Source organism: Lutra lutra, chromosome 4 (assembly GCF_902655055.1).
Source record: "Lutra lutra chromosome 4, mLutLut1.2, whole genome shotgun sequence".
Classification (NCBI taxonomy): Eukaryota; Metazoa; Chordata; class Mammalia; order Carnivora; family Mustelidae; genus Lutra; species Lutra lutra.
In genome coordinates this window covers 163,364,925-163,392,887 of record NC_062281.1, presented here as the reverse complement: position 1 = coordinate 163,392,887, position 27,963 = coordinate 163,364,925, and the positions used below count along the sequence as shown (strand labels likewise).

Here is a 27,963-nt window from a genome sequence, read left to right as displayed (position 1 = left end):
GCCCTGCCCCCCGGGGCGGCTCGGCTCCATGGCCCGCGGCGGCGGCGGGAGGCGGCCCGGGGGCCGCGGGGGCCGCTGACCCGGCGGCGGGAGGCGGCGGGGCCGGGCCATGGGGGACGGAGCCGTCCGCAGCCACGGGAGCCGGGAACCCAGCCCGAGCTGGAGCGGTGCCCCCTGCTGAGCCCCGAGCGCCGGGTGAGAGGGGTGCGCGCGCGGCCCCCAGCCCAGGGCCCCGACATTCCAGACCCAGCCCCGCAAGGAGCGCCCGAGCGCGGCCCCGCGATCCCCGCCCAGGAGCCGGTGAGAGGCGCCGGCGGCCAGACCCCGGCCTGGCGTTTCCCCATCCCTCCCCCATCCCTACCCCTCGGCTCTTCCCTCCCCTCCCCACCCCCCGCCCCGAGCTCCTCTTGCCCGCCCCCTGCCAGCCTCTCTTATTGTCCTCGCTCGCCCTGGCTTCGTGGCGCGGGGAGACGCTCCACTCACGTTTCCCCCGGCCTCGGCCCCCGCCCCACATCCACTCCCCCAATCCACGCCCCCCCCCAGACTTCACACCCACCGGGTCCTCACTGCCTCCCCCGTCCCGGGGAGCCACGTGTTCAGGCCGGTCTGCCTTTCAGCCCCGCCCTAAGGCACCTCGCAGCCTGGCCGCCAGCCTGACCCAGAACCCCTGCCCCGGAGGGAGGGGTGGGAATGTTTGCACGTGGGGCCGGGCGTCCGAGCTGCCCGAGAGCCTGCATGCATGGCTGTGTACGTCGAGGAGCAGCGGCTTTGTTTGTGAGTGTGTGACTCTGCGTTACTGTTACTGTTACTGTCACTGGGGTGTGTCTGTGACTCCATGTAGTTCTCAGTGTGTGTGAGTGCAGGTGACTTTAGCTGGGACCCACGGTGGCTGTGGTTGTGTGGTGCTGTGTATCTCTGAGTGAGACCCAGCCCCCAGAAGTGCTGCTCTGTTGGAACCCCAGCTGGAGCCATGGCCCAAGACCCTTCCCTGGCATGCTGGTGTACTGTACGGGTCTCCAGGGCCTAGGCGTTCCTTCTTCCCGGAATCAGAACCAGCAAGTGCTGGGCAGACTCCAGAAAGTTCATCCCAATCCTTGAGGTCTTAAAGGAGGGGTGTTGTATGCCCCACCTTGTATTTTGAGCTCCCACTCCGGAGGGCAGGGATCCCATAAACATCTTGTTAATATTTGGGCCTCCTGGATGCTGAGGGCCACTTCCCAGCCTGGTCCTAGTTGGCCTGGCCTACTTGTCACTGGTACCTGTCCAACCACACCACTGCCCACCATGGTCCTGGGAGGACGAACTGAAGTCACGAGTACCAAGGGTTCCTGCATGCTAGGTACTCAGTAAATGGTCGCGCCTCCCCAGACCAGGAGTTCTGGGTTGAGGATGCTGGCCTGTGGGGTGTCTGTTCTCTGGGGCACAGGTACACATGTGGGTCTGCAAGTAAATGTGTTTTCATTGGGAGGTATGAACCACCGTGGTCAGAGGTCATGTGTTCATGTTTCTGAGGACACACAGGGTTGTGTGTCGAGTCACGAAATAAGGGCGTGCACCTGAGTGTGGGAGCATGAGGTTGTGTTTCTGTGTATGTGTGGCAGTGAGAATGAGGAACGTGTGTGTCACTGGGTTAGTACTCAGGTGTGTGAGGCTGTGTGAGTAGTGAGTTGCCAGGGACTGTGTCCGTGTGAATGGGAGTCCGCGAGTGTCACAGGATGTGAGCAGGTAATAAGTGTAAGGATGCGGTTCTGTGAGGGTGAGCAGCAGGCAGGGGCGGGGGCTGGGTAGCCTGGCTCATCGGGCCCTGACCTGCTGGGTCTGTTTCTCTCTTCCCCCTGCTCAGGCCGGCAGCCGGATGCCCGGGCCCACTGGGCGGGCCGGCGGCCGCCTGCGGGATGAGCAGACTGCTGGGGGGGACGCTGGAGCGCGTGTGCAAGGCCGTGCTCCTCCTCTGCCTGCTGCACTTTCTTGTGGCCGTCATCCTCTACTTTGACGTCTACGCCCAGCACCTGGCCTTCTTCAGCCGCTTCAGTGCCCGCGGCCCTGCCCGGGCCCTCCACCCAGCTGCCAGCAGCAGCACCAACTTCTCTCGGCCCAACGCCACCACCCCCAGCTCGGGGCTCCCCGAGGCTCCCAGCGCCCGGCCCGGCCCCACGGCTCCTGTCCTGCCTCCCTGTCCTGACTCGCCGCCAGGCCTTGGTGAGCCTGCAGGGTAGGGCCAGCCTCTAGGGGTGGGCAGAAGACCGGTGTGGTTTGGTTCAGGGAGTGACCCATGGGTGTACAGGGGGTCCGGGTCTGTTGCAAGAGGGCTATTCCGGGGCTTCCCTGGCCTCCCCCTGGGGCTGAGCAAGAGGGCCAGCGTCCCTGGCCTCGGACGGCCAGCTGATTCCTGCCACCGTCCTGCCTGCAGTGGGCCGACTGCTGATTGAGTTCACCTCGCCCATGCCGCTGGAGCGGGTGCAGAGGGAGAACCCGGGTGTGCTCCTGGGCGGCCGCTACGCGCCCCCCGACTGCACACCGGCCCAGACAGTGGCAGTCATCATCCCCTTCCGGCACCGAGAGCACCACCTGCGCTACTGGCTCCACTACCTGCACCCCATCCTGAGGCGACAGCGGCTGCGCTATGGCGTCTACGTCATCAACCAGGTGTGCTGCCTGGGGCCCCAGGGCTGGGCACCATGAGCACCTGCGGCTGGGGCGACCCGTGTGCCTCTCAGTGAGTGAGTGCGGGCGGGAGCGTTCATGGCTTCTCGCCTGCCTGTGGTCGTGTGGGGCTCTGTGTACGTGCCTGCTCACGTGGGAGGGTTTGCAGGTGCGTGATGGGGAGTGTGCACGCGAGCATTGGCACACACGCTGATGGCCATGTGCATAGCCTCAGCGCAGATGAGCCCCATGGTCTACCCTTGGCAGGCCCCGTGTAGACCCTAGGGTCAGCTGGCTGTGAGGAGCTATGGAGAAGCCCTTGGAGAGGGGCGGGTTAGAGCCTGAAAGAGGGATGAAGTCTGTGTGAGGGCCACAGCCACAGCAGAGGCCCCAGGAACTCAGCTCAGGGTCCAAGCCCTGCCCTGGGCCTGGTGAGGCCTGGCTGCTGGGACCTGGGGAGGATCTGATATAGGTCCTCCTTCCAGTACTTGGGACTCCCATACTTGGACTTGGATCCCCATAGACTCCAAGACAACTGTGTGGGATGAGTTGGAGCAGGGGGCTGTGGGGGCACAGATGGGCCTTGAACAGTAGCCCTGGGGTGAAGTGGTGGTTGAGATGGGGCTTGAGGGATGAGTAGGGATCAGTCTGCAGACGGACTGGAGGCCCCAGGTCCCACCCAGAGAGCTGGTCTCGTGTCTTCAGGAACCACTGGCGGAGGTGTGGGATCCAGCGTGTAGGGTGGGTAGCAAAGATGAGCCTGGAGTTGCTGGCACAGGCCAAATCCAGAAAGGTCTCCGGAGGCAAGCGAAGCAGTTGACTTCCAGCCTAAAGGTAGCGTGCCACCACTGGATTAAGCGAGGAGTATCATGTACGCTTGCTTCCTGGGAAGATCGCTCTGGTTGCATGTGGGGAATGGGACGGAGGGGGAGGCTGGTGGCAGGGTGACCAGTTGAGAAGGGGTATGACATTCAGCAAAGAGACAGTGAATCTGTGTGGGGTCAGCAGCAGTGGTGGCCGTGAAGGGAGAGATGTGACACGGTAGAGAGTAAGGAAAGGGAGACACCAAGACACCTGAAGGGTTCTTCCTGGCCATTTGCTGTATGGTTAGCTGCGCCTGTGAGTGAGACGGAACAGAGGAGCTGGGCCAGGTCTCAGGGAGAGCCTGACCCTGAATTCTTTTTTTGCATGGGATGAGTCTGGGTGCCCACGCGAAGTACGAAAGGAATGTTCAGCTGGCAGTTGGACCAATGAGTCCTCCCAGCGGTGAGGTCTGAGGTGCAGAGCGGGATCTGGGAGCCACCAGCATGCAGATGGTCCCTAAACCCAACAACGTCCATCCTGCCTGGGGAGCTCAGGGCCTGAGAGAGGAAAGCCAGCATGTAAGGGATGGGTGGAGAAAGGGACAGCACTGCAGACTGGAAGGTTGGGCAGAAGAGGTTCGAGGAGTCCCAGGAGAGTGTGCTGTCCCAGAAGCCCAGGAGTAAGTGTCCAGAAGGAAGCATGGCAGCTACGTGAGCACTGCTGGGGGAGGAAGGATATGGACTAAGCAGCGTCCAGTGGATTTAGCAACAAGGTGGGCCCAGCGAGAACCATTTCAGGGGCATGGTGGGGGCGGAAGCAGATTGCAGTGGGTTGAAGAAGGAATCAGATTTGACAAAATGGAAATAGCCAATTGGAGGCAACTCTTTAAAAAAAAAAAAAAAAAAACAAAAGAACACTCTGCCGAGAAGGGGAGGCAAAGGTAGGGTGGTGGCTGGAGAGGTTTCTTTTTGAGATGGGGTAAAATTGGACATGTTTATGAGCCGCGTGGGAGAAACTCAGGGCTCCTGGCTGGTGAGAAAGGTCAGAAAGGAGAGCCGATGAGCCAGGAGAAAATGCACAATTGCTGCAAGGGCTGGTGGGAGGGAAGGTGCAGGGCCAGGAGAGAGAGCAAGCAGGGTGAGCCGCTCCCACCCTGTGGGGCTCAGGCTGGCTGGTGGGAAGGAGGGGCCGTGATTCCTCCTCTCGCTCTCAAGGGGCCCGCCTAAAGACTCCGCTCCAGGGCCATGCCCAGCTCCAGCCTAGAGATGGTAGATTGGCACAGGGGGCTCAGCAGTCAGCTCCTTCCATGGGATCCTCCTTGCTCTGGTTAGAATTGGGAGCATGGGCATGCATGGCCAGGAACCCCGCCTCAAAGAGGCCTGGCCCTGCAGCCCCGTTGCTCAGGGGACCCCCCGGCTCTCTGGGCCATGACTGCCTGGGGAGACTGGGGAATCTCGCCAGGTCCTGTTCCGGTCTCAGAGGCTGCCCGGGGTTTTAGATGCGGATCCAGACGAGCCAAAGGGGCCGGATGGCTCAGTCCCTATGGTTTCTTTGTCTTCGACACTGGTCATTTGGGGCATTCACTGTTCATCTTCTCTTGTGAGTGTGCTCAGCAGGGATGCAGTCGGCTCCGGGCTGCTCTCCTCGAAGGCCCCCACCGGCCCAGAGAAGATGCCGGGCACCCAGGACAGGGCTACAGGGCATGCTGGGATGAAGGGGTGAAAGAATGAAAGGAACGAGCACTCTAAGTCACAGTGTAACTGGACACTCAGTGAAGCTCACAGGAAAGAACGAACGAACGACACAGAGGCAGGGAAGTGTGATCAGGGATGCCTGTCCACACACCAGCTTGACCGTCAGAGGAGAGCATTCCAGAGCTAACAGCAAGGTCTCGAGGCAGTAAAGAGCCTGGAGTGTTCCAGGGCTGCTGAGGAACGTATCGTAGCTGGGCCTTGGGTTCTGAGGGCAACGGCTGGAGGGGAGCCTGGAGCCAAGTCCTGGAAGATCTTGGAAGGCAGGACTTAGGGGAGCCATTCAGAGTGGGGTCGGGGGAGGCAGGGAAGTAGGAGCCCCTTGGGGAGTGCTCTGGCCAGTGGTAAAGTGGCCGGTGCCTGCCGGTCACAGGCCCAGAGCTGACTTGTCCCCTGCACCAACCCCAGCACGGCGAGGACACCTTTAACCGGGCCAAGCTGCTCAACGTAGGCTTCCTGGAAGCGCTGAAAGAGGATGCCACCTATGACTGCTTCATCTTCAGCGACGTGGACCTGGTCCCCATGGATGACCGCAACCTGTACCGCTGTGGTGACCAGCCCCGCCACTTTGCCATTGCCATGGACAAGTTCGGTTTCCGGTGAGGGCTCCCTTCTCAGCCGGACCCAGACTCCTGCCCTGACGGTCGGTACTGCACCCAGCGTCCCCTTGCTCCCAGCCCCTCACCCCGTCTCCGGCCCTCCCCCTGGAATTCCCCTCAGGCCCTTGGCTGACACCTGCCCTTCCGTGCCGCAGGCTGCCCTATGCCGGCTACTTCGGAGGTGTGTCAGGCCTGAGTAAAGCCCAGTTTCTGAGAATCAACGGCTTCCCCAACGAGTACTGGGGCTGGGGTGGCGAGGATGACGACATCTTCAACCGGTGAGTCTGGGCGGGGCGGGGAGTAGACTGGGTGCAGCAGGTGCAGCGCAGACCGGGCGAGGCTCCTTGCCCTTCCTGGTGCCTGCTCCAGCCCGTCTGTCCCCATCCCCAGGATCTCCCTGACTGGGATGAAGATCTCGCGCCCAGACATCCGCATAGGCCGCTACCGCATGATCAAGCACGACCGGGACAAGCATAACGAGCCCAACCCGCAGAGGTGACCCCAAGTGCCCCTAATCCCTTACTTCCTAGAAGGGACTTCCCAGTGCCACTGATCCCCAGACGTGATTCCCAAGGCCTCTGACCCCTTGACTCCTGGAGAGGACTCCCATGCCCCTGATCCCTGTTCCCCAACCCCTAGCTCACCCTCACCCCAGACTTCTGTCATCCCTGGCCTAATTCCTAGAGGTCACAACAATGTAAAGGCAGGGTTCAAATCTTCCCCGAGTAGATTACATTCCCGTTGGTGTCCTCACAGACCTCCCTTATGCCAGAGCAGACAAGACAAGAGGTAGCGGGCACCGGGCACAGCTCCTGGGCTTGGGGACCCAACGAAGGTGGCCTGAGCAACATGGGGCAGGGCGCGGACAGACAGTGCTGACCCCTCTGAGATGGGAGCAGGCCGTTCCATCCCTGAGGACGTAGCAACATTAGGTGCTGGTGCCAGCCGGGAGAGGCACCTGAGGGCATGTGCAGTGTAGACAAGGGCTTCCTGGCATTGCTCTAACCGGGGGGGAGTGTGTGTGGGGAGTCTGGAGCCAGTCCCTGCTGGACAGCCCGCAGAAAGTTCACTCTAGTGAGAGAGACAGGCAGCCAAGGCCCCGGCGATCAGGGCAAGGTGCTGTCCCAGCAGAAGAGGGAGTGATGGTGGGAGGCTCTCCAGGAGGAGGTGATGGTAAACCAGGGTTTGAAAGATCATGCATTCAACAGGTGTTTGTCACATGCCTGCCTTGGGCACAGGGCTGTATTCACCGGGCTAGTGGAGGAGGCCAGTTTGGAGAAAAGGAATGGTATTTGCAGGAGTCTGGAAATGTGAACGTGCGTGGTATAAGTTAAGAGTCTGGGACTCTGGTATTACAGTCTCTGAGGGCTGGCAGTGACAGCAGTGGGGTCAGTGCTGGGTGTCTGGGGTCTCGGATCCCAGGTTGGGAGTTTCACTTTTGTGCCAGGGCGATGGGGAGTCATGGGAGGGCTTTAAGCAGGGAAGGAGCAGGATCAGATTCGGCTTTGAAAGATCACCCTTTGAGTTTGAAGAAGGTGAAGAAGGGCTGGCAGAGCTGCTGGTGGGCCAGGAAGGAAGCTTGGAGGAATCACGGGGCCCAGGGGTGTGCTGAGTATGAGGCTGCCACACACCCGGATAGAACAGTAGGGGTATTCTGCTCTGAAGCCAGGTGGAAGAGTGGGGAGATAGGCTGCAGCACCAGTGGTGGGCTGGCCTCTGGCAGGAGCATGAAGCACTGGGCATCCAGGGAGCTGATGGAAAAGCAGTTCAGATGAAAAGCAAGGTGAACAGGGACGGGAGGAGAGGGGCTGCAGGGCATCTGAGGGAGAGTGCTAGGTGCTGGGGTGGCTCTGGAGAGGGATGTGAGCTGAGCTCAGAAGGACCGGGAGGATCAAAACAGTTTCAGTGAAGGTGGGAGGGGAGCTCTCAAAGCACATGCCGGGAGCCTTGGTCCTGTTTCGGGTCACCGTGTCCTCATGAATTAGTGATGTCCGCCTTGGGTGAGGAAGTGGCAAGACAGCGAGGCATTTCTGGCTTAAAGAAAGGAATGATTCCATCCACCTAGTGGCTTTTGCCTCAAATCTAGTTTCCCTGGATGATTCTTTCACTCACCCTGTGTATCTAAACCGTCAGTAGGTTGTACCCGTGCCACTCCCAAAACATCTCAGCCCATCCGCTTTTCCCTTCACCCCCTCTGCCCCAGCACCGCCTCTGTCCTCTTGTCTGGACTCCTGCAGTCGCCTCTCACTAGTTTCCCTGTTTCCCCCTCGTCCTTCTATTGTTCCTGTCCTCTGGCCCTTCCCACTTGCCTCCCACTGGGCTAAAAATCCCTGTCTTCTCACTCCTAGAATAAAAAAACCCTGCATCCTCTGACTTCCAGAGCCCCATCCCTACACGCTCCAGCCTCCAAGCTGTTCTTACGCCCTTGGCCCATTAAGCTCGAACCACTGGCTGTGCAAATTCTCATTTCCAGTTTAGGGTCAGCATGTGCTTACCTCTGCCTGGAATGCCCTTCCCGCTGCTGTCAGCTTTGGTGTCATGCGCTTACGCCTCCCAGGGCAGCCATCTTGGTCTCTCTGCCCTGTCTCCCCCTTAGCATTCTGATGTGCTCCTTGTCTGTTACCTATCTCCCCTAGGGGAACAGACTTGCCATGAGAGAAGGACTTACTGTCCTGTTCCTGACTGTGTCCCTGGTACTTAAGAGCAGAGCCTGGTACTTGGGGACTGCTCAGTGAGTAAGTGGTAAGGGACACAGAGAAGATAGCAAAGAGAAGAGGGGTTTGGGGAATACAGATGATGACTGACACAGGACCCCTTGCATTTGCGGTGCCTGTGGGATGCCTGTGTCTGGGTCTAAGGCTTAGGAGAAAAGGCTGAGATCAGAGAGAGATTTGTGAGGGTGTCACAGTTCTGGCCTCAAGGGGATAAGATCTCTGTTTTGAAAGCAGATGCCAGAGCAAAAGGGCTCCAAGCAGGTGACGGGCAGAAGGTTTGGTGAGAACTGAGCCATCCCTGGAAGAAGCCAGGGTGGCTTGATTCTTAGCCCCAGAGATCCCATATTGAGTTTATTGGGTAGCCCTGATCTGGACCCACTTCTATCCTATCTAGGTTTACCAAGATTCAAAACACGAAGCTGACCATGAAGCGGGATGGCATCGGGTCAGTGCGGTACCAGGTCTTGGAGGTGTCTCGGCAACCACTCTTCACCAATATTACAGTGGACATTGGGCGGCCCCCGTCATGGCCCCCCCGGGGCTGATACTAACGGACAAAGGCTCCCAGTGCTAAGGATTGCCTGCCAGAGGACTGACCTCGATAGCCTGGCTGGCGGCTACTCTGTGGGACCCCCCAGGACTGAGACTGTGGGCTCTGTTTTCGGAGGGTCTTCCATAGGCACCCCCAGCTGCACCTGGAAGTTTCAGAACCTACTTTGGGGGACTTCCAACCTGGGCAAGCCCCTCCAGTGTGGCCCTCTCTGGGGTCAACCCTTCTTCCTGCCCCTCCCACCCCAGCCCAGCCTTCCCTCACTGTCAGGGTCGGGCCAGCCCCTGCACTGCCTCACCGAGTGGCCTGGGCTAGGTCACTCCACCTCTCTGTGCCTCAGTTTCTCCCCCCTTGAGTCCCCTAGGGCCTGGACGAGTGGGAGGTACAACTAGGGGGCAGTGTAGCTTCCAGGGGGAATTCTCAGACCTGGGAATCCCCCATGCTCCCAGGGGAGGGGAAACCTTTTTCATTCAACATTGTAGGGGCAAACTCTGGTGCGCCCCCTGCTGAGGAGCAGCCCCAGGAGGGGACCAGAGGGGGTGCTGTGTCGCTGCCTGGGATCTTGAGGTTGGGCTTTTGCATGGGGGGCGGGTGGGGCTTAGATCAGTCAGCCTGGTTCCCGCCTCCCTGTCTCAGAGAGAAGGCAGTAGCCCCAGGGCCGGCTCGTTGTTTGTACATTGCACAGAAACTTGTGTGGGTGCTTTAGTAAAAAACGTGAATGGAGCAGCCCCTTTGTCTGCTTGGGGTTAGCGAATCTGGGCCCAGATTCCACACCGCGTGTGTCTTGTGGGAGGGCACCTGGCCTAACCCGTCTGTCTGGCCCGGGCTGTCCGGGTTCCCCAGGCCCCAGTCGCTCGCGAGACTTCACTGACTCTAGGAGGAAAGGTTTACTGTGCCGCTGCCTCCCGCCAGGAGAGGCAATGAGGTAATAACGGTCCCAGTGGGCTCCAATTTCTCGGTTCTTCCCACCTGCCCCAAAGCCGAAAGCTGCCACGAGACGAGCCCAGAGGGCTTGGCGTCAGGACTCTGGATGGTTCGTACTCCCAGACCACCTACCTTGGCTGCCGGTCCGACTCCCAGCTAGCCGGCACCGCCCACCCCAACCTGGAATGGCTGGGGGCGGAGCCTGAGTAGCGGCGCGGTTTCCCGGGTGACAGCCGCGCGGAAGGGGCGGGGCTATAGCCCCGGTTCCCACTTCCCGGCTCCTGGGGGCCGTGACGGGGAACCGTGGCCCCCGAGAGTCAGCCAAAAGCGGGGCAGAAGGGACAGCGCCAGAGACCGGCGGCTCCGGACCGGGTAATTCAGTCGCTGAGACTGGCGGCAGAACAAGGGTGGGGCTTGGGCAGTCCGGGGAGAGCGACGGGCTGGGGGCGTGGCCCGTGAGGCGAGGAGGGGCGGGGCGCGAGGGGGCGGGGCCCACCCTTGAGCGACTGGCCTTCTCCAGGTAACGCAGCCGGGCCACCTGCTTTCCCGCAGGTACGAGCCCCGGGCCGCTCGTCGGGGGGCGGCGGCGCGGGCGGGCCATGCTCCGGGACTCCCCGTCTCTGTGGGAGCTGGTAGAGGAGCACGTTCCGCTCCCGGAGCGGCCCGAAGTGAAGAGGATTCTGGGCGAGACGACGGTGGACCTGAGCCTGGAGCTACGAGCAGAGGTGGGGAGTGGGCAGATGGGCCACACTCCAGGTCTGTCCCAGGACTCGGGTGATTTACCCCACCTCCTCCGGGTCCCCGGTCCTGCCTGATGGCTCTCGAGATCTTGCCGGATCTCACCGTCCCCTGCCCTCTTGACTCTGCTCTGCCCCTCAGTCCCCCAGCCCCCTTCACTTCCGTCACTTCTCCCCCGAGTCCCAAGGTGTCCCAGCTCTCCTTGCAGGTGGTGATGCTACAGTCACTGCTCCAAGAGGCTCGATCCTCCCAAGCCTCTGGCTCCCGCCCCACCTCTGATCCCTCCTCCCTTCTGGCACCACCGCCCCTCCTAAGAGACCTCATGCGCCAAGAACTGAGGCAGCTGCTCCTAGGGCTCCGCCAGAAGGCCATCTGCGAGGGCAGGTGGGAACCTCAGACCTAGGCCCTGCGGCAGAACTAAGAGGGGCTAGCTGTGCGCCTGATAAGGGGCCAGGATTGCCTTTGATGGTTCCCTGGAAGGAGTCCCTGAATTACCTTCAGTGCACCTTCTGCAGGGACCAGACCCAGGCTTGGGTCCAGTATAGCCCCAGGGTCCTGCGCTTTGCCTTGGAGGAGCCTAGGTGTGATTTGCCAGAACAGGAGGTATTGCAGATGAGAGCTGGTGAACTCAGGTAAAGCGGTGGTAGGAGAGGAGGGAGCTGTTCCTGCTTGGCAGAGGACCCCATCCAGCTGGTGGGTTCCACTTGGCTCCATGGAGAAGTTCCTGGCCTGGAGCTGGACCTCCTACAACCATATGTAGGGATCCAAGAGAGCTGGGCTAGAGAATGCTGGGGACTGCCTGAGATAAAGGAGAAGGAGCATGTTCACAAGTGTATAAGCAGCCACTTATTTCTAGTTCTCACACAAGCCTTTAGGGGAATGATGGCCCCCTTTTACCGACGAGTATCTGAAACTCAGAAGGGATAATCCATTTGCCCAAGTTCATGCACATTGAAGGGTGGCAGAGCCGATTTGCAAACCCAAGCTCCAGAACTCCTCCCCTTTGTGGTCTATTATGTTGCCTTTGTGAGAAAAGACGCAGAACTGTCTAGGAGAAGTGGCATTTGTATCCTGAAGGCCTGGGGTGAGGCAACATGGGGAGAGTGACAGTGACCTCATCTGCCAGCAGCAGTCAGAGGGACCTCAGCATCATCAAGGACCAACTGAATGTGTCCAGCATCGACCAGATTGCTGGACACCTGCGGTGAGGCCCCTGAGTGCGCATGGTGGGGTGGACACAGGGAGGATGGGGCTGGGACAGGTCTCCAAGTACCGGGACTGGACTGCGGGAGAGGAAAAGGAGGACACACGCCTGGTGGGGACCAGGAGAGGAAGGCTGACAAGTGGAAAGGGTGGGTTGCTGCAGGGCTGCTGTGGAGGAACTGTGGCAGGGTTTTAAGCTGGGGAGGGGCTGTGATGTGGGGGAGAAGGGAGGCTGGAGGAGGCCCCTGCAGGAATGCAGAAGGCAGGCTGGTGGGCACTGTGAGGTCGGCACAGGGAGGACACATCCTGTCCTGGCAGAGGCTGGCAGGGGTGGAAGGCTGCAGCCAGTGCCTGGCCCCAGAAAGCAGGGTGGCCTGAGGCAGGAGGTCCTAGCGGTGGGGAGGCTGGAGGTTAGGGGCTGGGTGGAGGGCTTAACTGAGACTGGGTCTCACGGAGCTGGCTGTGGCTGCCATACTCCCATGTGTCCCAGGAGCCTCCTAGAGGAGGAGTGTCACACCTTGGAGAGGATGATCCCTGTCCTGCAGGTGAGTGGCAGCCCGGGGCCTCCCTGCCCAGAGCCTTTCTGCCAAGTGTAGACACCACGGCCTCTCACCTGGCATGGGGGAGCCGCATGTGTGTGTGTTTGTCTGGGTGCACATGTGCATGGAAAGGTGTGTGTGGGTGCTGTGGCCATTTCTCACATGTGCACGGTCCCTATGTGTGTAAATCCAGAAGGTTCTGTTTGAGCCCCTAGCCCAAGGTCAGCACTTTTAGATTAACTCGCTGAATTGTCCCTTGTCTTTGCCTCCTTCCCTTCCCTAAGTCTGAGTCCAAGCCAGCCACCCCCTCACCAAGAAAGGCTTTTCAGGGGAGCTAGTGTCCCCCCCTACCCCTGTGGGCTGCCTGAGCCTGTTTGGGGGGCCCTGCCATGGGGATCTTGGCCTCTGCACCCTGCCCTGCCCCACCCATGCCTCAGGCCAGGCACTGAGCCAGCTCTCCCGGCAGCGCTGCCTGGAAGAGGAGTACACAGGGGCACCCCAGCCCTCTGAGGCAAGCCTAGCGCCCACCCTGGCAGGTGAGGACCCCCAGGAGTCCCCAGAGCACCCAGCCTCCCGCTCCCCACCCCACACTGGTGTACGGCCCAGAGCTGCTGGGCGCTGTGTGTCAGAGGTGCCTCTCCTGCAGAGCTGAAGGAGCAGAAGGCAGCCATGCGCCGGGAGCTGCAGGCACTTCCGAGGCCCTCCCATGTCTCCTCCAGCCTCAGGTCAACCCCAGCGGTGGCCCAGCCGGACAGGGTGGCCAGAAGGTCAGGCCGCTGTTCACTCACTGCTGCTCTTTCCTCTTCAGGCAGCAGCCCGTGGGATCCTCCAGCCCAGGGCTCAGACCCCGGCCTTGCCCCCTCCGGACAGCTGGGGTTTGGACAGGGCCTGGCCAGTGCTGCCTGCCCGCCCCACCTCCTGAGTGCTGCCCTCGCCCCCGACACCTGGCTACCACCTACCGCTGGGGCCGGAAGCTTCAGGGCAGCCCTGGGGAAAGGCCAGTGTCTACTCCAGCATCCAGCACAACACCCCAGGCCTCTACCTGAAGGGCTGATCATCAAGTAGGCCTTGGCGTCTGCTGGAACTCACCCCGTCCGCTGCTGCCCACCCCTCAGCTGCTGTGACCCAGCCTTCTTCAGATCTAGTCTTGGATGGGCCCGAGCCAGGATGCAAGGCTCTCCCATCTGTCTGGCCCTTCTTGCCCCTCCCCCTCGCTGAGCCCCTGGTGTCTGGTTCTGACCATCAGAGCCTTTGGCCTTTCTTCTCCCGGTCCTCCACAAAGGCCTGGCAGGCAGAGGTCTCATCCCGGCCCCGACTCTTGTTCCCCTGGGGGACTCAGACAAAGCACAGCAGCAGCTCAGAGACAGGAATAGAAATTTCATTAAAATCTATGGACTTTAAAATCCTAGTGGTGCACGGATGGGCAGGGGTGGGTGATGCACCATTATTGCTACAGACGATTAGAGGTGGCTCTTCAGGGCTGTCACTGCACAGAGGGGCACAGAGGATAGACAGACGGACACTGTGGGGCTGGGGGGAAAGGAGCTCTGGCTCCAGAGGGGATGGGGCACGCAGGATGGGGCCATTTGGCACATGAACAAGGGCAGCCCAGTTTGGGAGGACTGGACCTTAGCCTGGTGGAGGGAGGGCAAGGGGGTTTCGTGTAAGGTCCCCTTCCCTGGGGCTCTGGGCTCAAACCTCCTGCTGAGCAGCACCCCACCCCTACCCCCCAGAAACGAGTGCTTTGGGCAGGCTGCTGGGTGATGGGCCTCTGCTGGCTGGGCCTGACAGCCAGGGCTGGAATGAGGTGTGGAAACCCCAGAGCAGCCGAGTGAGGTGCAGGCAGGCAGGGAAGACAGAGGGGCCCAAGGCGGGGGGCATGGGAGTGGCAACCACAGAGAATACGATTTTTACAAAAATAATCACACAGACAAACAGGGCTGGGCAGCACAGCCTGACAAATAACACTGTACAGCCCCTTAGCCCCTCACCTTCCGGAAGACCCAAATTTGCCTGAGCAGAGGCTGGGGTCTGCTCTGGGGGCAGAACACTGGTCAGGAGGCTGGAGGCCTGAGGACCAGGACAGGTAGGGGCCCACCTAGAACTGCAGCTCCGGACAAAGTGTGAGGGCATCAGAGGCCATGTAAAGCCCAGCAGATCTCTGGGGACCTGGCCTGAGACCCCCTCCAAAGTGCTTTGGCCCCACCCCTGGCAGCCCTCCTATCGCCCACACCCATCCCCAGCTGCCATCTTGACATCCAAAGGACCTGTAAACACTGGGGACACGAGCACAAATGACCACGCTACCAGTGGTGACCAAAGTAACAGCAGCCGCCCTGGCTAGGGCATGGCAGGGGCAGGTGGTGACACCTGTCCCCTCTCTCCCCAGTCTCTGTGGTGGGAGCACGGGCGGGGGTGGGGCCCTCCCGGGCTGCTGTGCTCATATCCGGGAGTCCTGCAGGCGGCTAGAGCCGTTACTGCCCACCATGGGGATCTGGGCCTTGTCCGGGTGCAGCGGCTGGACCTCAAGTCCGTCTTCAGGAGAGGGTGGGATGGTGGGGGCATAGCGCCCAGTCTGGTGCTCCAGGAGGGCAGGGCCCCAGTCTCTGCTTGGCTTTGTGGCATTTTTCAAACGCTGCAGGAGAGGTAGACATGGAGGGCGGATGGGTGCTTCAGAAGGGGGCCATGAAGCCCCATCCACCCACCCCCTTCCGGTTCACATGGCTGTGGCCTGCCCCCACCCCTCACCTGGAGGAGCGTGTCCCCATCTGTGCGGCAGAGCTGGAACAGGGCATAGAGGGGGATGCAAATGACGGAGGACAGAGCCATCAGGAAGCCGATGGCCACAGCCCAGCCTGGGTATTGGTAGTGGTTGTAGGTGATTGGCCGGTACTGGATCACGGTGAAGACGAGAATGAACTGCAGACAGTAGGGGAAGGGAGTGCCCTTGAGGCCAGCCCAGCACCGCCCCTGCACCCCCGCCCCTCCATCCTCCACCCCTCCATCCCCACCCTTCTCCAGGCCTCTGCCCTCCACCCAGCACCCCTTCCCCTTCCTCTCTGGTCTCCCGAACTAGGAAGAGGCATTTGGGGCAGGACAGAGGCAATGTCAAGGTTTGGGAAGGGGAAAAAGCAGGTGGAACCAGGGGTCCAGAGCCTGGGGGACAGGTAGGCATCAGGCATCATGGAGAAGAGGTCTGTCGGCACCATAATCCCGAACCGGCCAGGGAACAACTGATAACCACTGATAACACTGATAACAACTGATAACCACCCGAGTCAGTTCCGCTCAGAGACTCTCGATGGCTCCCTTTTGCTGAATCCTGGGCCATAGGGTTCTTACCCTGATCTCACCCTGGTCTCAGTGTCTGGGCTGCACCCAGCATTTTCCTCCCTCTTCATTTATTCTGGAGAATCCTCTCCATTTTCCTGTCAGACCCTATGTAAATGCCATCTCCTTCAAGAAGCCTTTCCAGATTTCTCATCCCTCTTCCTAAAAGGGCTCTCAATGGCATTTTCCAACTGCTGAGCACTTGTTTCATGTTTCCCATAGGCCTGGGGCCTCCTGGAACCCCATCAGGGTCTCCAGTTCCCGGCACAGTACCTGGCACAACTTCACTGCCGATTTGAACTGACTTGTGCAGAGAGATGGGAGCGATGCAGGAGAGGATAGGGCCAAGCCCCACCTGTCTAAGGCTCGGGAGCCACAGGGGAAGCTCCAAAGGCTAGAAATGGTGAATGGCAGGCTGGGGACCAGGAACGGTTTTGGAAAGAGAGGAGTGGAATGGGAAATGAACCCCGGGGCCACAGCAACGACAACAAACTAAGGAAGCAGAAAGATGGGCAGGTGGCTCATGGGCCATTCCCCGGGGGGCCTCAGCAGCCGCCTCCCGCCTCCCAAGCCCTCAGCAGCATCCTGGTGCCCAAATTCAGGGTGGGCGAGATCCACATCCACTAGGGGCCCCCTCCCGGAAGCCATGCATAGTAGGAGCTTATGACAAGTTTCCTGAATGGAACTAGATGCTGATCAAGATGTAAACAAGTCCCTTGTCTCAGCTGACAGAAAGACAGTTTGTCAAAAAGAGCCTTTCAGAAATATAAAGAAGTAAAGCCCCCAAAGAAGACATGACAGCCCAGAAATATGGGTCCACAGGGCCCAGAGTCCTCGGCTTAGGGCGACTCCGGCCTGGCTTTCTGAACTCAGAGATGGTACTGCCCACTTTGTCTCAATCTCACAGAGACATGGGGCCTGGGCCCAGTCTGCCACTGCCCTGCCCAAACCTCGGGAGCCTTCCTGTGTCCGTCTCCTCCCTGCCTCCTGCTCTGCCTTGGCTGGTACCCAGGGTCTCTGCCCAGGGTGGCAGCCTCTTTGGAGTTCTGGAGGGTGAGCTCCCCTCTGGAGGGTCCTGGGCCTTGGCCTCAGCCACAGCCCCCAGGGGCTCACGCCTGGCCACAGTGCCTGGCCGCCCCCACCTCCCACCACTTACAGGAGGCTTCCGTTGCTCCTGTTTCACAGCTGGGCCAGTGGCCAGAGCTGGTGGCTGTGCCAACCTCCGGGAAGATCCCACACCCCATGTGACAGAGGCCTCCTCAGCCTCGGGGGCCTTTTCCCTCCCCCAGAAATAGGAGCTCAAGTGGAAATCCAGTGCTGAGCTCCCTGTGGCCCAGAGAAGCTGGGCATGACAGGGACATGACTGAACACTGCTTCCCCTGCCACTAGGCTCACCCTTCTGTCACTCAGGTGGCCCTTCCTCTTCTCTGTGGAGCCACCATTCCATCGTCAAACACTTTGTGGCTCCTCCCCCAACCCTGGGCATAAAGGAGCAAAATCAGATGGTTTTTAGCCCGTGGACCAGTCCGCCTTCCTGCAGGCGTTTCTGGTGTAGCCTGGCCCAGCACACAGGCTCCAGACGGGACCACCGGCTTCCAAGGGCGATTCTGTCCTTTATTAGTTGTGTCAACTTGGGTCAATGACTGAACATCTCTGTGCCTCTGTCTCCTCATCTGTCAAGTGGGAATGACAATGATACCTTGGAGAGTCGAATCACATGAGTTGATCCATGAACAACGTGCACAAATTCCACTCCCTGATGGGAGTCTCCCAGGTGTTGATTATCAGTGGAACGAGAGCATTCCCTCTCCAGAGCCAGGCCACTCTGGTGCCTAGAAGGCTTAGGAGGCTGCCTCTAGTCTGGAGCTGACATCTGACTCGCACAACCCACTTCTGGAACACCCATGCATTCACACTGCATACCCCGAGCACCTGGGCTTAGAGGGATTGGAGGTGGGAGCTCAGCCAGGCCCAGCAAGGGGGACACCCATATCACTAATGGTTGCTGAGGCCCATGGGGGACAGGCAGGAGGGAGGGCCAGCTGCCAGTCTGCTTTCTTCAGTCGAATAAGGGCTCTCAGCTCCCTCCCTACACTGAGGCCGGTGCCTGGGTGGTTCTGAGTGGTTCTGAGTCTCCACCTGATTTTGTGCAACCTCTTTCAGACTCCCAGTGGCCTGGGTGCAGAGACCCCGTTGGGAAGCTCTGGCCAGACGGATGGGCTCCCGAGCTCCCTCTGCTGGTTCCCAATAGAAGGACACTTGCCAGAGGTCAGCAGGGAGGGAGGGGCCAGACTAGAAACTTACAAAGATGATGGCTGGAGACACAAAGCGCCAGCAGATCTGGAAGAAGAGGGGCGGTGGGAAGCCCAGCATCATCTGGATGTCCTGGAAGTAGTTCCTGTGCCCTGAGAGAGGGGTGTCAGTAAGCCTGGCAGGGCAGCGTGGGCAGGCCAGGGCCTGGGACGTGAGAGGACACAGAAACTTGGGCACTTACCATAGATGTACATGATGGACACACACATGATGCAGGAGATAATGACCAAGGAGAAGCTGGCCGCATAGTTGTCCATTAACAGCAGCCAGTAGATGCCTGCCTACGGGACAGTGGGCAGCTGAGTCGGGAGTGCCCGAGGCCCCGATCTCCCGCCCCAGAAACCCCCTACCCTGGCCACTCCAGCCCAGGCTTTCCCTCAGGTCTTACCTGGCTGGTGAGGGGGATGCCCAGCAGGAAGCCAGCCAAAGCCACACCCAAGGTCACGTAGGTCTTTTTCTGCAGGATCCACTCATTTCCCACCTCGTCCACAATGGCTGTGACCAGCGTCTCTAGGAGGCAGAACTGCAGGGTGTGGCTGTCAGAGCAGGGGCCTGGCCTCTGGCCCCACCTCCTCCTTCACCGGGCCCCTGGCCCATGTCCTGCACCTCCTACCTGAGTGCCCAGCCCCAGCAAGATGAGCATAAAGAAGAAGAGCAGGGACCAGAGTGGGGAGATGGGCAGCAGGGTGAGGGCCTCGGGGTAAGCCACGAAGGCTAGGCCAGGGCCATGGTCAGCCACACGGGACACGTCCACACCCAGGTGATTGGCCATGAAGCCCAGGATGGAGAAGATGACGAACCCGGCGTAGATGCTGGTGGCACAGTTCGTGATGCTAATGATGATGCTGTCCCTTGGGGGAGAGGGAGGGAAACAGGCTTCAAGATGAGCAGCTGGCTTGCCTCTGCCCTCTTCCCTTTGCCCAGTTGGGCAGGGAGGAGACCTGAGATGGAACATTCTAGGAACAGAATCCCCCTCAAGCTCTTTTCTGGTCTGCTCCTGGCCTTTTTAAGTGGGGTAAGCCTCTCGAGTCCCCACAGACCCATAGGGCATCACCGTTCCCCACCCTCTTCTCGGGATTCTCCAGCGACCCACTCCAGACCCAGTGCTCCCAGGACCTCCAGGCCATGCGTGGAACGGAGGGCCCTCGGGGGAGGCTGCACTGGGTCTGGGGATCTGGGAAAGCCTGGGGAAAGCTGCAGGGTAGAGGTGGCAGCCCAGGGCTGGCAGGGGCGGGGGGGTGGGGATCTCACCGATAGCAGTTGTTATGGAATTTGTTGTAGGAAGCCATGGTGATGAGGCCTCCCCAGGCACAGCCCAGCGAGTAGAATATCTGGGAGGCAGCATCCCCCCACACCTGCGGGGCAGGACAGGCAGAGGAGCTAGGGTCAGAGGCAGGCACCTCTCGGCCCCTCTCCGCCCCTTCCAGGACACACTCCATGGCCCACCTTGGCCTCCAGGATCTTGTCCCACTGGGGGGTCAGGTAGTACATGATGCCAGTGAAGGCTCCTTCCAGGGTCACACCTCGGACGAACAGGATGGTCAGCACCACGTAGGGAAACGTGGCTGTGAAGTACACCACCTGTGCGCAAGATGGGCTCTGTTGGGCTCCTCCCAGCTGTTGTTCCTGCCCTGGGCAGCCCCTGCCTGGTCCCCCAGCCACCACCAGCCCTCTGGCCCTTCCCTCCCCTCCATGTCCCCTCATCACTGCCTGCGCCCAAGCCCTATACACTAAACCCCAGCAGGGGAGGCAGGGTCTTCCTGGGTAAGCACACACCCTGCTGGGGTAGGGGTACTTACTTTCCCTGAAGACTTGACCCCTCGGATGAGGCAGAGGAAGACCACCACCCAAGAGACACCGAGGCAGCCAAGGAGGGGCAGTCGCACCTCCCCAAAGTTCCCGATGTCATCTGAGAGCTTCAGCACGTACAGCCTGGGGAAGGGGACACTCTGTTATTGAGGCCTGGGCCCCTGATGCCCAGCAACTGAGTCCCAAGGCCCAGGGTACGGCCTGGCAGGTTCCTTCTTTCTCATGAGGTCCCAGCATGGAAGAAGGGGGCCACTGGGAGGCCCCAGCCCAATGGGCCCCACCCCACCCCTTCTGCCTGCTTCCCTGAGACACCACTACTTGCAGCCCCTCCGGGACCCTCAAAGGTGCCCGGAGGTAACACCCTGAGCCTGGACCAGCCTCCTCAGCCCCCGGGGTGTCAAGGTCTCCCCACCCCTATTCGGGCCCATCCCAGACCCTGGCTTGTGCCTTTCTTCCTTTAGTAATGCCCTCTCCTCTAGAATGGACACATCCTGTCAGGCATCACCTCCTCCAGGAAGCCTTCTGGGAACTCTCCACCCACACTAGCTTCTCCATCCCTGATGAGCTGAGGGAGGTGGTGGAGTGCTCAGTAAAGACTGGAGGCTCTGACACACACAGGCCTAGGCCTGAACCCAAATTCCTCCCCTTTGTATGTGTGGCTCTATCTAGTGCCCTACACTGCCCCAGCAGTGCCTTTTCAATCAACGGGACACCTATGGGCTGGGCCCTATGATAGGTGCCGGGCACAGAGACCCAGATCAGGCACATGGGCACCAAGGAAGGGCATCTCGATCCCAGGCGGAGGGGCACTCTGGAAGGCTTCCCAGAAGAGGTGAGGCTTGAGCTAAGGTGTGAGGAAGGGAGCAGGTGGGTGAAGAGGAGGACGCGCATGCCAGGTTGCGGGTGCAGCTCGCAGCAGGACAGGGGATCATGAAAGAACGTGGCCTGACCTGGGTCTGTCAGTAGCTCAGCAAGGCTGGAACAGAAGGTGAGGGAAGAGAGAAGGATGAAGGAAAGGAAGAAGCCAGATTATAAGAAGCCATGAAAGGCAAGGCTGAGAAGTTTGAATTTTATCCCGCAAGCAATGGGAAGATTCCGAAGGGTTTCTATACTAGCACTTTCAGGGTCTCTCCTTGGCTCAAAACTTTGCAGTAGCACCCATCTCTCACCAGGGAAAAGCCTAAGTCCTTACAGTAGCTGCAAGGCCCGAAGTGGTCCATTGTCCCCAGTCTCTGGTCTCCTCTGTCCTGTCCTCTGTCCTCTGTCTCCTGTCCTCGCACTTGATGCCCCGCTCCCTGCCCCAGCCGCATGGGGCTCCACATAGTTCCTGAACCATGCCAGGCATGCACCTCCCTCAGGGCCTTTGCATGCATGAGCTTTCCCTGCGTCTGGAGTGCTCTTTCCCCAGACATCCATATGGACACGTGGGTGTGAGGCGTGTGCAGTCACACAGGGCCCCCTGCTTCAAAGGGCCTTGTGCTGGACTTCACGTTCTGCCACTGACATCTTGAAATTCTGACTACATCTGAATAAGGGGGCCCATATGTCCATTTCACACTGGGCCCCACAAATTACGCCGCTGGGTTTGTTGGCATCGCCTTCTCCCTCCTCAGCTCCTTCAGGTACTTACTCCGGTACCCTCTTTGCAAAGGGACCTTTTCTGGCGACTCTGCTTAAAATGGCAGCCCTGGTCCCTGCCCAGCACCCCTTACCCCCTTTGCTAGATCTTTCTCCACAGCACACATCTCCTTTTTTTTTTTTTTAACCTAATTTATTTTGTTTGTCATCCATTTTCTTGGAAGGCAGGAGTACCCAGCTCCCCCACTGTCTAGCGAAGTACCTGGCACGGAGCAGTACTCAAAAGATGTTGTTGAATGAATGAATGAATGAGTAAGTGAATACCGTGGTAAAGGGACTCGGAAGTAGAAAGGAGAGAACCTGGGAGCGGGGACCAGCCTGGTATTGCAGTTGTCCAGGCCAGAAGTGATGAGCAAGAGGCAAGCTCTTGAGCCTCAGTTTCCGCATCTGTGAAATGGGCATAATAACACCAATCTAGCATAATTTGTAGCTGGACTTAGGTAAATACAGGCTCCCTTCTGTCCCCTCTCATAGCTAAGACCTCTCAGAATAGCTCATAGAGTGTCCTCTATCGTTCTCAGCTATTCTCACCTTTTTTTCCAAGTCCGTTCTCAAACCTCACGGTGACATTTTTAATACCTTGTGATGCGATGTTGCTCTGTCCCCTCATGGGACAATGTTGCCAGGCCTGGGACTTGGTGTTTGCTCCGCAGGCCTGTCTCTTTGCAGCCACGGAAATTCCCCAGAGGCCACCTTTTGCACCGCAACCCTCAGAGGGCGCTGTCCGACACATCCCTCTGCGCCCCCAACTCCAGGCTCTTGGTCAAGGAGATGGCAGAAGTTCAGGAGCTGCGGGACCCCCACCAAGAGGCACCTGGTCCCCTTCGACAGTGCTTTCAACCTTTTTTCCTTCATAGTACACAGAAAAAGTATTCTGGGAGCTATTGGGGGTAAACAGACGAAATCACTCAAAGCTGAAGGCAGTTGGGCTGAGGCTCCGGGCTGCCCAGGCCCCACTCTACGGGGCACACCGACTGTGGGCACGTGCGTGCTGGGAAGTTCTCCCCTCTAGAATAGCCACAGGGTCCTTCTGCTTCTACCACTCAGAGCTGCCTTACTTCAGGCAATAGCATTCCATGTAAAGAAACCATTTCTTGTTCAAAAGATTTTTTTTAACTTTGTCTAATTATGTGTATTCAACTGGTAGTGTTTTATATGACTTTGTTTAATCATTTATATGATTTGCAAGGGCACAGCATTACAATACCAGGGGGTTAACAAAGTTTAGAATGCTAGCCTGGGCACCAAGTAGTGAATTCTACCTCTCTTTTTTATGGCACCATATTTAGTTTTTTTGTTTTGTTTTGGGACCATGTGCTTTTGAGATCAATTAACCTAAGAACTCTTGGAACCCAACATCTTTACAAGTTGGCTCTCTGTGCATAACATCTCTGGAATTATTCTGCATCATTTTTTAATTGCCCCAGCCTGGCCATCAGCTCCTTGAGAACAAAACAGCCTAATCTGTTTCTTTGCGTCTCTAGCAGCAGCTGGAGCTCGTCGGCAGGCATCATTGTGCTACCCGAGCACCCGTCCCTGTCCTTCATGGTCCATCTGTGTGATCTCATCTCCTCTTTACAACAAGGTAGGTGCTGTGACCCCCTCCCACTTAATGGATGAACAGCTATGACTTTGAGAGGTTGGGTGGTCTCCCGAGGCCAAACAGTTGATAAGCGAAAGAGCCACGATCTGAGGGAGGTCTGTGCAACTCCAGAGCTGCCATGAAGACACTGGGAGCAGGGTGCTGGGGCCTGAGTCCCACTGGGTTTCGGGTGCTCTGGGCTCCACAGGCTGTGGAGGTGAGGGCCTGGTCGTTTCTTAGGACCTCCGGGCCTGAATCAGACCAGCACGCAGATGATCGTGAAATAAGACTGAAGGGCTGGTAGGAGAGAGGAGACCATGGGCCAGAGGGTGGGCAGGAGGCAGACTGGGGCTCAGAAATCTGTCCTCTACACTTCTCTTGCTTTAGAAGTGTCTCCTAATCTTTTTTCTGACTTGCTTCCCTCATCTATAAAATGGGACTATTTTATACTACCTGCACGAGCTAGCAAACAAGGTTGTGGTGGGGCTCCAATGTGATCACACAGCTTTCTGAAGGGGTGTTGGAGAGCGTGGGCCAAGGACACCTGCAGAGTCTCACTGGCGTGATTCATACCATCGACCTGATTCACACACGGGGGAGGGCGTGTATCCTGACCCAGCGTGGCCGCCTAGTTCCTTAATCTCTGAACATCAGCCTCTGAATCTGAAAAATAGGGGTACTAGGACAGGAGATAATATGCCTGGCACATAGTAGGGGCCCAGGAAATGGGGGTGCTTGCTCTCCCCACTTCCTTGCTGAAGCCAGCCTGGGCAGACCTCTCAAGGGTCATTTTCCCAGGGTTTCCAGAAGGGGGCAGCAGGGAGCCATCCTGCAGGGAAGGAGTCCCGCTGGGGCTGTGGCTAGTGAGGCAGGCCTGGCTCCAGCCTTGACTGAGGAGAGTTCAATGGGCCACCCAGTGAGCCCTCCCAACCCATGAGCAGTTTTCTTTGAGGACTATTCCCCTCTGGATAAAATCTCCAGAATTTTGCCCTGGCTGGTCCTAGCTAGCTGGGACTTCCTGGCAGACAGCTGCTAGGGTGAGGGCTTCGGAAGCAGCCTGGTGGGTGTGGGTGAGGCTTTGTGCTCCCCAGACTCCCCACCCCCGCAAGTCTAGATCAAGTTGCCAGCCCACACCGTGCCTCAAATGTAGTACAACACCTAACTGGGCAGTAAATTGCCTGGTCCTTTCAGTAGATGGGACCTTCATGAGGGCAGGGGCCGAGTATCTCAGTCCTCATGCTGTCTCCCTTCCAAGGGCAGTGTCTGGTACCCACTAGGTGCTCAAGAAATGATCTGTCCAGGGGCGCCTGGGTGGCTCAGTGGGTTAAGCCTCTGCCTTCGGCTCAGGTCATGATCTCAGGGTCCTGGGATCAAGCCCGGCATCGGGCTCTCTGCTCAGCGGGGAGCCTGCTTCCTCCTCTCTTTCTGCCTGTCTCTCTGCCCACGTGTGATCTCTCTCTCTGTCAAATAAATAAATAAAATCTTAAAAAAAAAAAAAGTAAAGAAATGGTCTGTCTAGCGACTGAGGGGCTGAGTCAGTCTGGCTACCGGTAATTTTGCCTGCCCCTCGCTGGGAGGCAGGAGCACTGTTGTCTACACCGTGAGCCCCTGGTGGTAGTGACCACATTTTAGCTGTTTTTGAACGTCGGTGGCACAGCATAGCGGCTGGTGCAGGGAAGCCAGGCCCTGTGGGGTCAGAGCACCGGGACCAGGCTCAGAGGATACTGACTTACTAGGATTTCCAGCCTCCCCGGGGCCTCGGCCCTCTCACCTATGGCTCTCTGCCACTTGGTGGAGAGACTTCAAACCTCAGCCACCTCGCAGCCATGGCCTACCTTCCCATGTCTCTCCTAACCCTTCTACATCTCCCTCCTCCCTCCTAGGGGAAGCCTTCTGGACCACCTCCTCTTGCCCCCATCCCTTCAGAACTGGCCACCCCCTCTTTGTGCCCCTACTACACCTCTGCCCTAATTGGACCCCCTCAGGGCTGTGGACTCCTCAGGTGAGCGCCTCTGGGCTCTTCAGACCCCATGGGTACCCAGGACCTGGCAGAGCAGACCCCGTAGATGTGGAATGAATTAACGTGCCCTACCCACAGGCCCCCAACACTCTCTTCCCACCGGTTCCCCAACAAGACACGGGGAGTCTCCTTCAGGACTTCCCCTGCGCCCTCACTCCTACCCCGTGGGGACAAGGTGTTCTAGAACACTCCAGCAGCAGACTGAGACTCCCATCTCTGTCACCATATTAGTGCCAGGCTATCTTTCCTAAGCATAGCTTGATGATGACAGCCCTGGGCTCAGGAAACTTCTACAGCTCCCTTCGCCCTGCAGTGGTATGTCTACGCTTAATTCATAGAAGTTCTCCAAGAAGACTGGTGCCCCTCCTTGGCTCCCTTAGGTCCCAGGAGTTTCCCACACACCTGTGAGTCTCAGCAGAAGAGCTTCCCTTCAGGGTTAGGACCAGCCTCTGCTCCTCTGGGACCTGAGGACTTTGCTCACGCTGTTCTCACAGGGAAGACACCCCACTGTCCCCACTCCACTCTGCTTTGTGCCCGACTGCTGGAGCCCTCCCTCCCTCACAGCACCCTGGTCAGGATGCTCCACTCAGCGTCTAGCCCTCCAGCGCTGTCGGCTGGGTCAGCCTTCTCTCCTGAGCTTGTCTGTAAGCTCCTGAGGCCCTCTCCCCGGCTCTGGTCCTGGCCCCCTACCTGCTCAGCAGAAAGTTGCCCGATGGCTGGGGGTGCTGGGCAGGGAGGTGCTGGGCAGGGAGGGTGGAGCGGAGGCGGGGAAAGCCAAGGCTTGGCACCAGGTGTCCATGTCGTCCCTCCTCCCCACCCCCCCACCCCACCCCATCCCCCACTCGGTCCGGTCAGGGGCCAGCGGGACCTCACCTCCAGTACTCCTCGCTGGGGCTGGTCCGCTGGAGGGAGTGGTTGAGCAGGTGGGAGAGGCTGCCTGGCGGGGCGGCGGGCCGGGAGCCATTGGTGAGGTTGGAGGCGTCCAGCACCCCGGCACAGTCAGGCGTGTTCCAGGGGTTATCACAGTAAGCCCAGGGTAGCACATGCGTCATGGACGAGAAGAAGTAGTAGAAGGCGATGCAGATGACCACATTGTAGTAGATGCCGATATATGTGGACACTACCATCATGCCATAGCCCACACCTGCGAGAGGGAGGGAGGGGGGCAGCCTCACACATCTAGCTGAAGGAAGCAAGGTTAACGCTGAAGGGCCCCCGCCCTGCCCCCCTGGGGCAGGTTTTTGTGGAGGGCCATCGAAGGGACAGGTCAAGGCCTTAGCAGGGGTGAGCTGGGCGGCCCAGGGGCTTTATGGATACACGTGGTAGGTGGGGAGGGCGGAGGCCAAGTAAACTTGGATCCCAGCATGCATCCATGGCCTTGGCCATTGATGTAGGGCTTGGGGTCAAGCACCAGGGCTCCGGGGAGGTTGGCAGTGTTTGTACAGATGGGTGAGTAGAGCCCCAGAGGCCCGTGTGTGTGTGTGCATGTGTGTGGGGGTGGGGGGCTGGTGTACCCTCCCCAGGCCTCACCTTTGAACATGGGGCTGATCCTCCAGACCCCCAGGCAGCCCTGACTTGCAAACTGGCCGAAGGACAGCTCCATAAAGAAGAGGGGAATCCCGCAGAAAATCAGCATGATGAAGTAGGGGAACATGAAGGCTCCTGGCAGGCAGGGAAAGGTCTGGCTCAGGGTGGGCTTGGGGGCTCTCACCCTCTTCCTGCTGACAACCCAACAGCAAAACTTTCACAATCAGCTAAGGCCCGAGGAGGGTGGGCCACACACTGAGCAGGAGCCTGGGGCTTGAGGTATCCTACCCACAGCCCACCTTTGAACTTGGCAGAGGCTTCCTGAACAGAACCCAGGCCCCAGACCCACCATGTTAGGGTGGGATTTGATGGGTTCACCAAGCAAAGTCACAAACCTAAGTTGCTGGGATCCTCAAATTCCCCAAGCCATTCAGGGGGTTGTTGACACACAGAGGGTGTAAGACAGGGAACCTCAGGAGGCTGAGGTGCCTTTCTCCACCTCTCTTGACCTCAAGGGAGCAGGTTAGCAGGGTCAGGCCCAAACAGCAGACAGCCAGGGTCAGGGGGTGATCGTGCCTTAGGTAAAAGGTACCTAAGCCAGGGATTGGGGCAAAGGAGATGAGAGCCAGAGGCCAGCCTGTCTGGAGAGGGGTCTGTGCCGGGGAGGGGGAGCCCGGGCCTTGGTGGGTAGGCTCTATCCGAGTGGGTGGTCCCTGCCCTGTGCCCGCTGGGTACCTCCCCCGTTGCGATAGCAGAGGTATGGGAAGCGCCAAACATTGCCCAGGCCCACGGCATAGCCCACGCTCGTCAGTACAAACTCGATCTGGTTGCCCCAGTTGCCCCGTTTGAGGTTCTGGTCCCTCTTGGTGGCCTCGCTGGGCACAGCACCATTCTGTGGGGACAGGAGAGAAGCTACCATCAGAAAGGCATTTGTGCTCCCGTGCCTGACCCTCTGGGCCTCTCCCAGCGGGGACACTATGGACCCTCCAAGCCCCCACCCCCACCCTGGGCTTCCCATCTGCTGGCAGGAGCTGCTGGCGGGCCTGGGAGAGAAGGGGAGGAGGGAGGAGCGGCTGCCAGAGGATTCCAAGCGGGGCCTTGCTCACCAGCCCCCCAGCACCCTGTGCCAGGGGCACCAGCCCACCTGAGCAGCTACTCCCAACATCTGAGAGGTGGGATGCGGAGTGGGAGCTCAAGTCCAGAGCCCCCAGCCCCAGCCCCTCCAAAGCCTCCCCTCTCCCCTCTGGGTGAGGATCTGGGAGCAGCTGAGCCTCATACC

The 27,963-nt window shown here is 59.2% G+C and overlaps 3 protein-coding genes across 21 annotated transcripts in view; 2 read left to right on the top strand and 1 right to left on the bottom strand.

The window, feature by feature from the left end:
* Window positions 1–57: 57 nt before the first annotated feature.
* On the top strand, window positions 58–9,787 carry B4GALT2 (beta-1,4-galactosyltransferase 2). 4 transcript variants are annotated; one of them, XM_047726702.1, is made up of 7 exons: window positions 58–195; window positions 1,844–2,199; window positions 2,411–2,646; window positions 5,607–5,797; window positions 5,953–6,075; window positions 6,188–6,292; window positions 8,906–9,787. In XM_047726702.1, the coding sequence occupies exons 2-7, from the start codon at window positions 1,896–1,898 to the stop codon at window positions 9,054–9,056; spliced, it is 1,110 nt and encodes a 369-aa protein (XP_047582658.1). In that variant the 5' UTR covers window positions 58–195; window positions 1,844–1,895; the 3' UTR covers window positions 9,057–9,787. The 4 variants fall into 4 exon arrangements, with proteins under 4 accessions (XP_047582658.1, XP_047582660.1, XP_047582657.1 ...); XM_047726704.1 differs by having other exon boundaries at window positions 167–300; XM_047726701.1 differs by lacking the exon at window positions 58–195 and adding an exon at window positions 411–774.
* A 106-nt stretch (window positions 9,788–9,893) lies between these two features.
* On the top strand, window positions 9,894–13,857 carry CCDC24 (coiled-coil domain containing 24). 7 transcript variants are annotated; one of them, XM_047726709.1, is made up of 9 exons: window positions 9,894–10,357; window positions 10,506–10,710; window positions 10,920–11,107; window positions 11,239–11,355; window positions 11,850–11,927; window positions 12,417–12,471; window positions 12,932–13,001; window positions 13,112–13,163; window positions 13,274–13,857. In XM_047726709.1, exons 2-9 carry the CDS (start codon window positions 10,585–10,587, stop codon window positions 13,509–13,511), a joined length of 924 nt encoding a protein of 307 aa, XP_047582665.1. In that variant the 5' UTR covers window positions 9,894–10,357; window positions 10,506–10,584; the 3' UTR covers window positions 13,512–13,857. The 7 variants fall into 7 exon arrangements, with proteins under 7 accessions (XP_047582665.1, XP_047582663.1, XP_047582662.1 ...); XM_047726707.1 differs by having other exon boundaries at window positions 11,853–11,927; window positions 13,112–13,190; window positions 13,274–13,855; XM_047726706.1 differs by having other exon boundaries at window positions 13,112–13,190; window positions 13,274–13,855.
* The window catches only part of SLC6A9 (solute carrier family 6 member 9), a 31,686-nt gene continuing 17,552 nt past the window's right edge, over window positions 13,830–27,963 (bottom strand). For 6 of the 10 annotated variants that reach the window (XM_047726691.1, XM_047726695.1, XM_047726696.1 and 3 more), the window contains 12 exons: window positions 27,420–27,576; window positions 26,688–26,819; window positions 26,031–26,301; window positions 19,908–20,040; window positions 19,555–19,689; window positions 19,360–19,463; window positions 18,722–18,959; window positions 18,497–18,631; window positions 18,290–18,389; window positions 18,100–18,200; window positions 15,214–15,384; window positions 13,830–15,100 (listed from right to left, as the gene is read on the bottom strand). In XM_047726691.1, the coding sequence (XP_047582647.1) occupies window positions 14,906–15,100; window positions 15,214–15,384; window positions 18,100–18,200; window positions 18,290–18,389; window positions 18,497–18,631; window positions 18,722–18,959; window positions 19,360–19,463; window positions 19,555–19,689; window positions 19,908–20,040; window positions 26,031–26,301; window positions 26,688–26,819; window positions 27,420–27,576 (1,872 nt within the window). In that variant the 3' untranslated portion in view covers window positions 13,830–14,905. The remainder of the gene's footprint in view (window positions 15,101–15,213; window positions 15,385–18,099; window positions 18,201–18,289; window positions 18,390–18,496; window positions 18,632–18,721; window positions 18,960–19,359; window positions 19,464–19,554; window positions 19,690–19,907; window positions 20,041–26,030; window positions 26,302–26,687; window positions 26,820–27,419; window positions 27,577–27,963) is intronic. The other 4 variants (XM_047726698.1, XM_047726697.1, XM_047726699.1 and 1 more) reach the window with 2 other exon arrangements.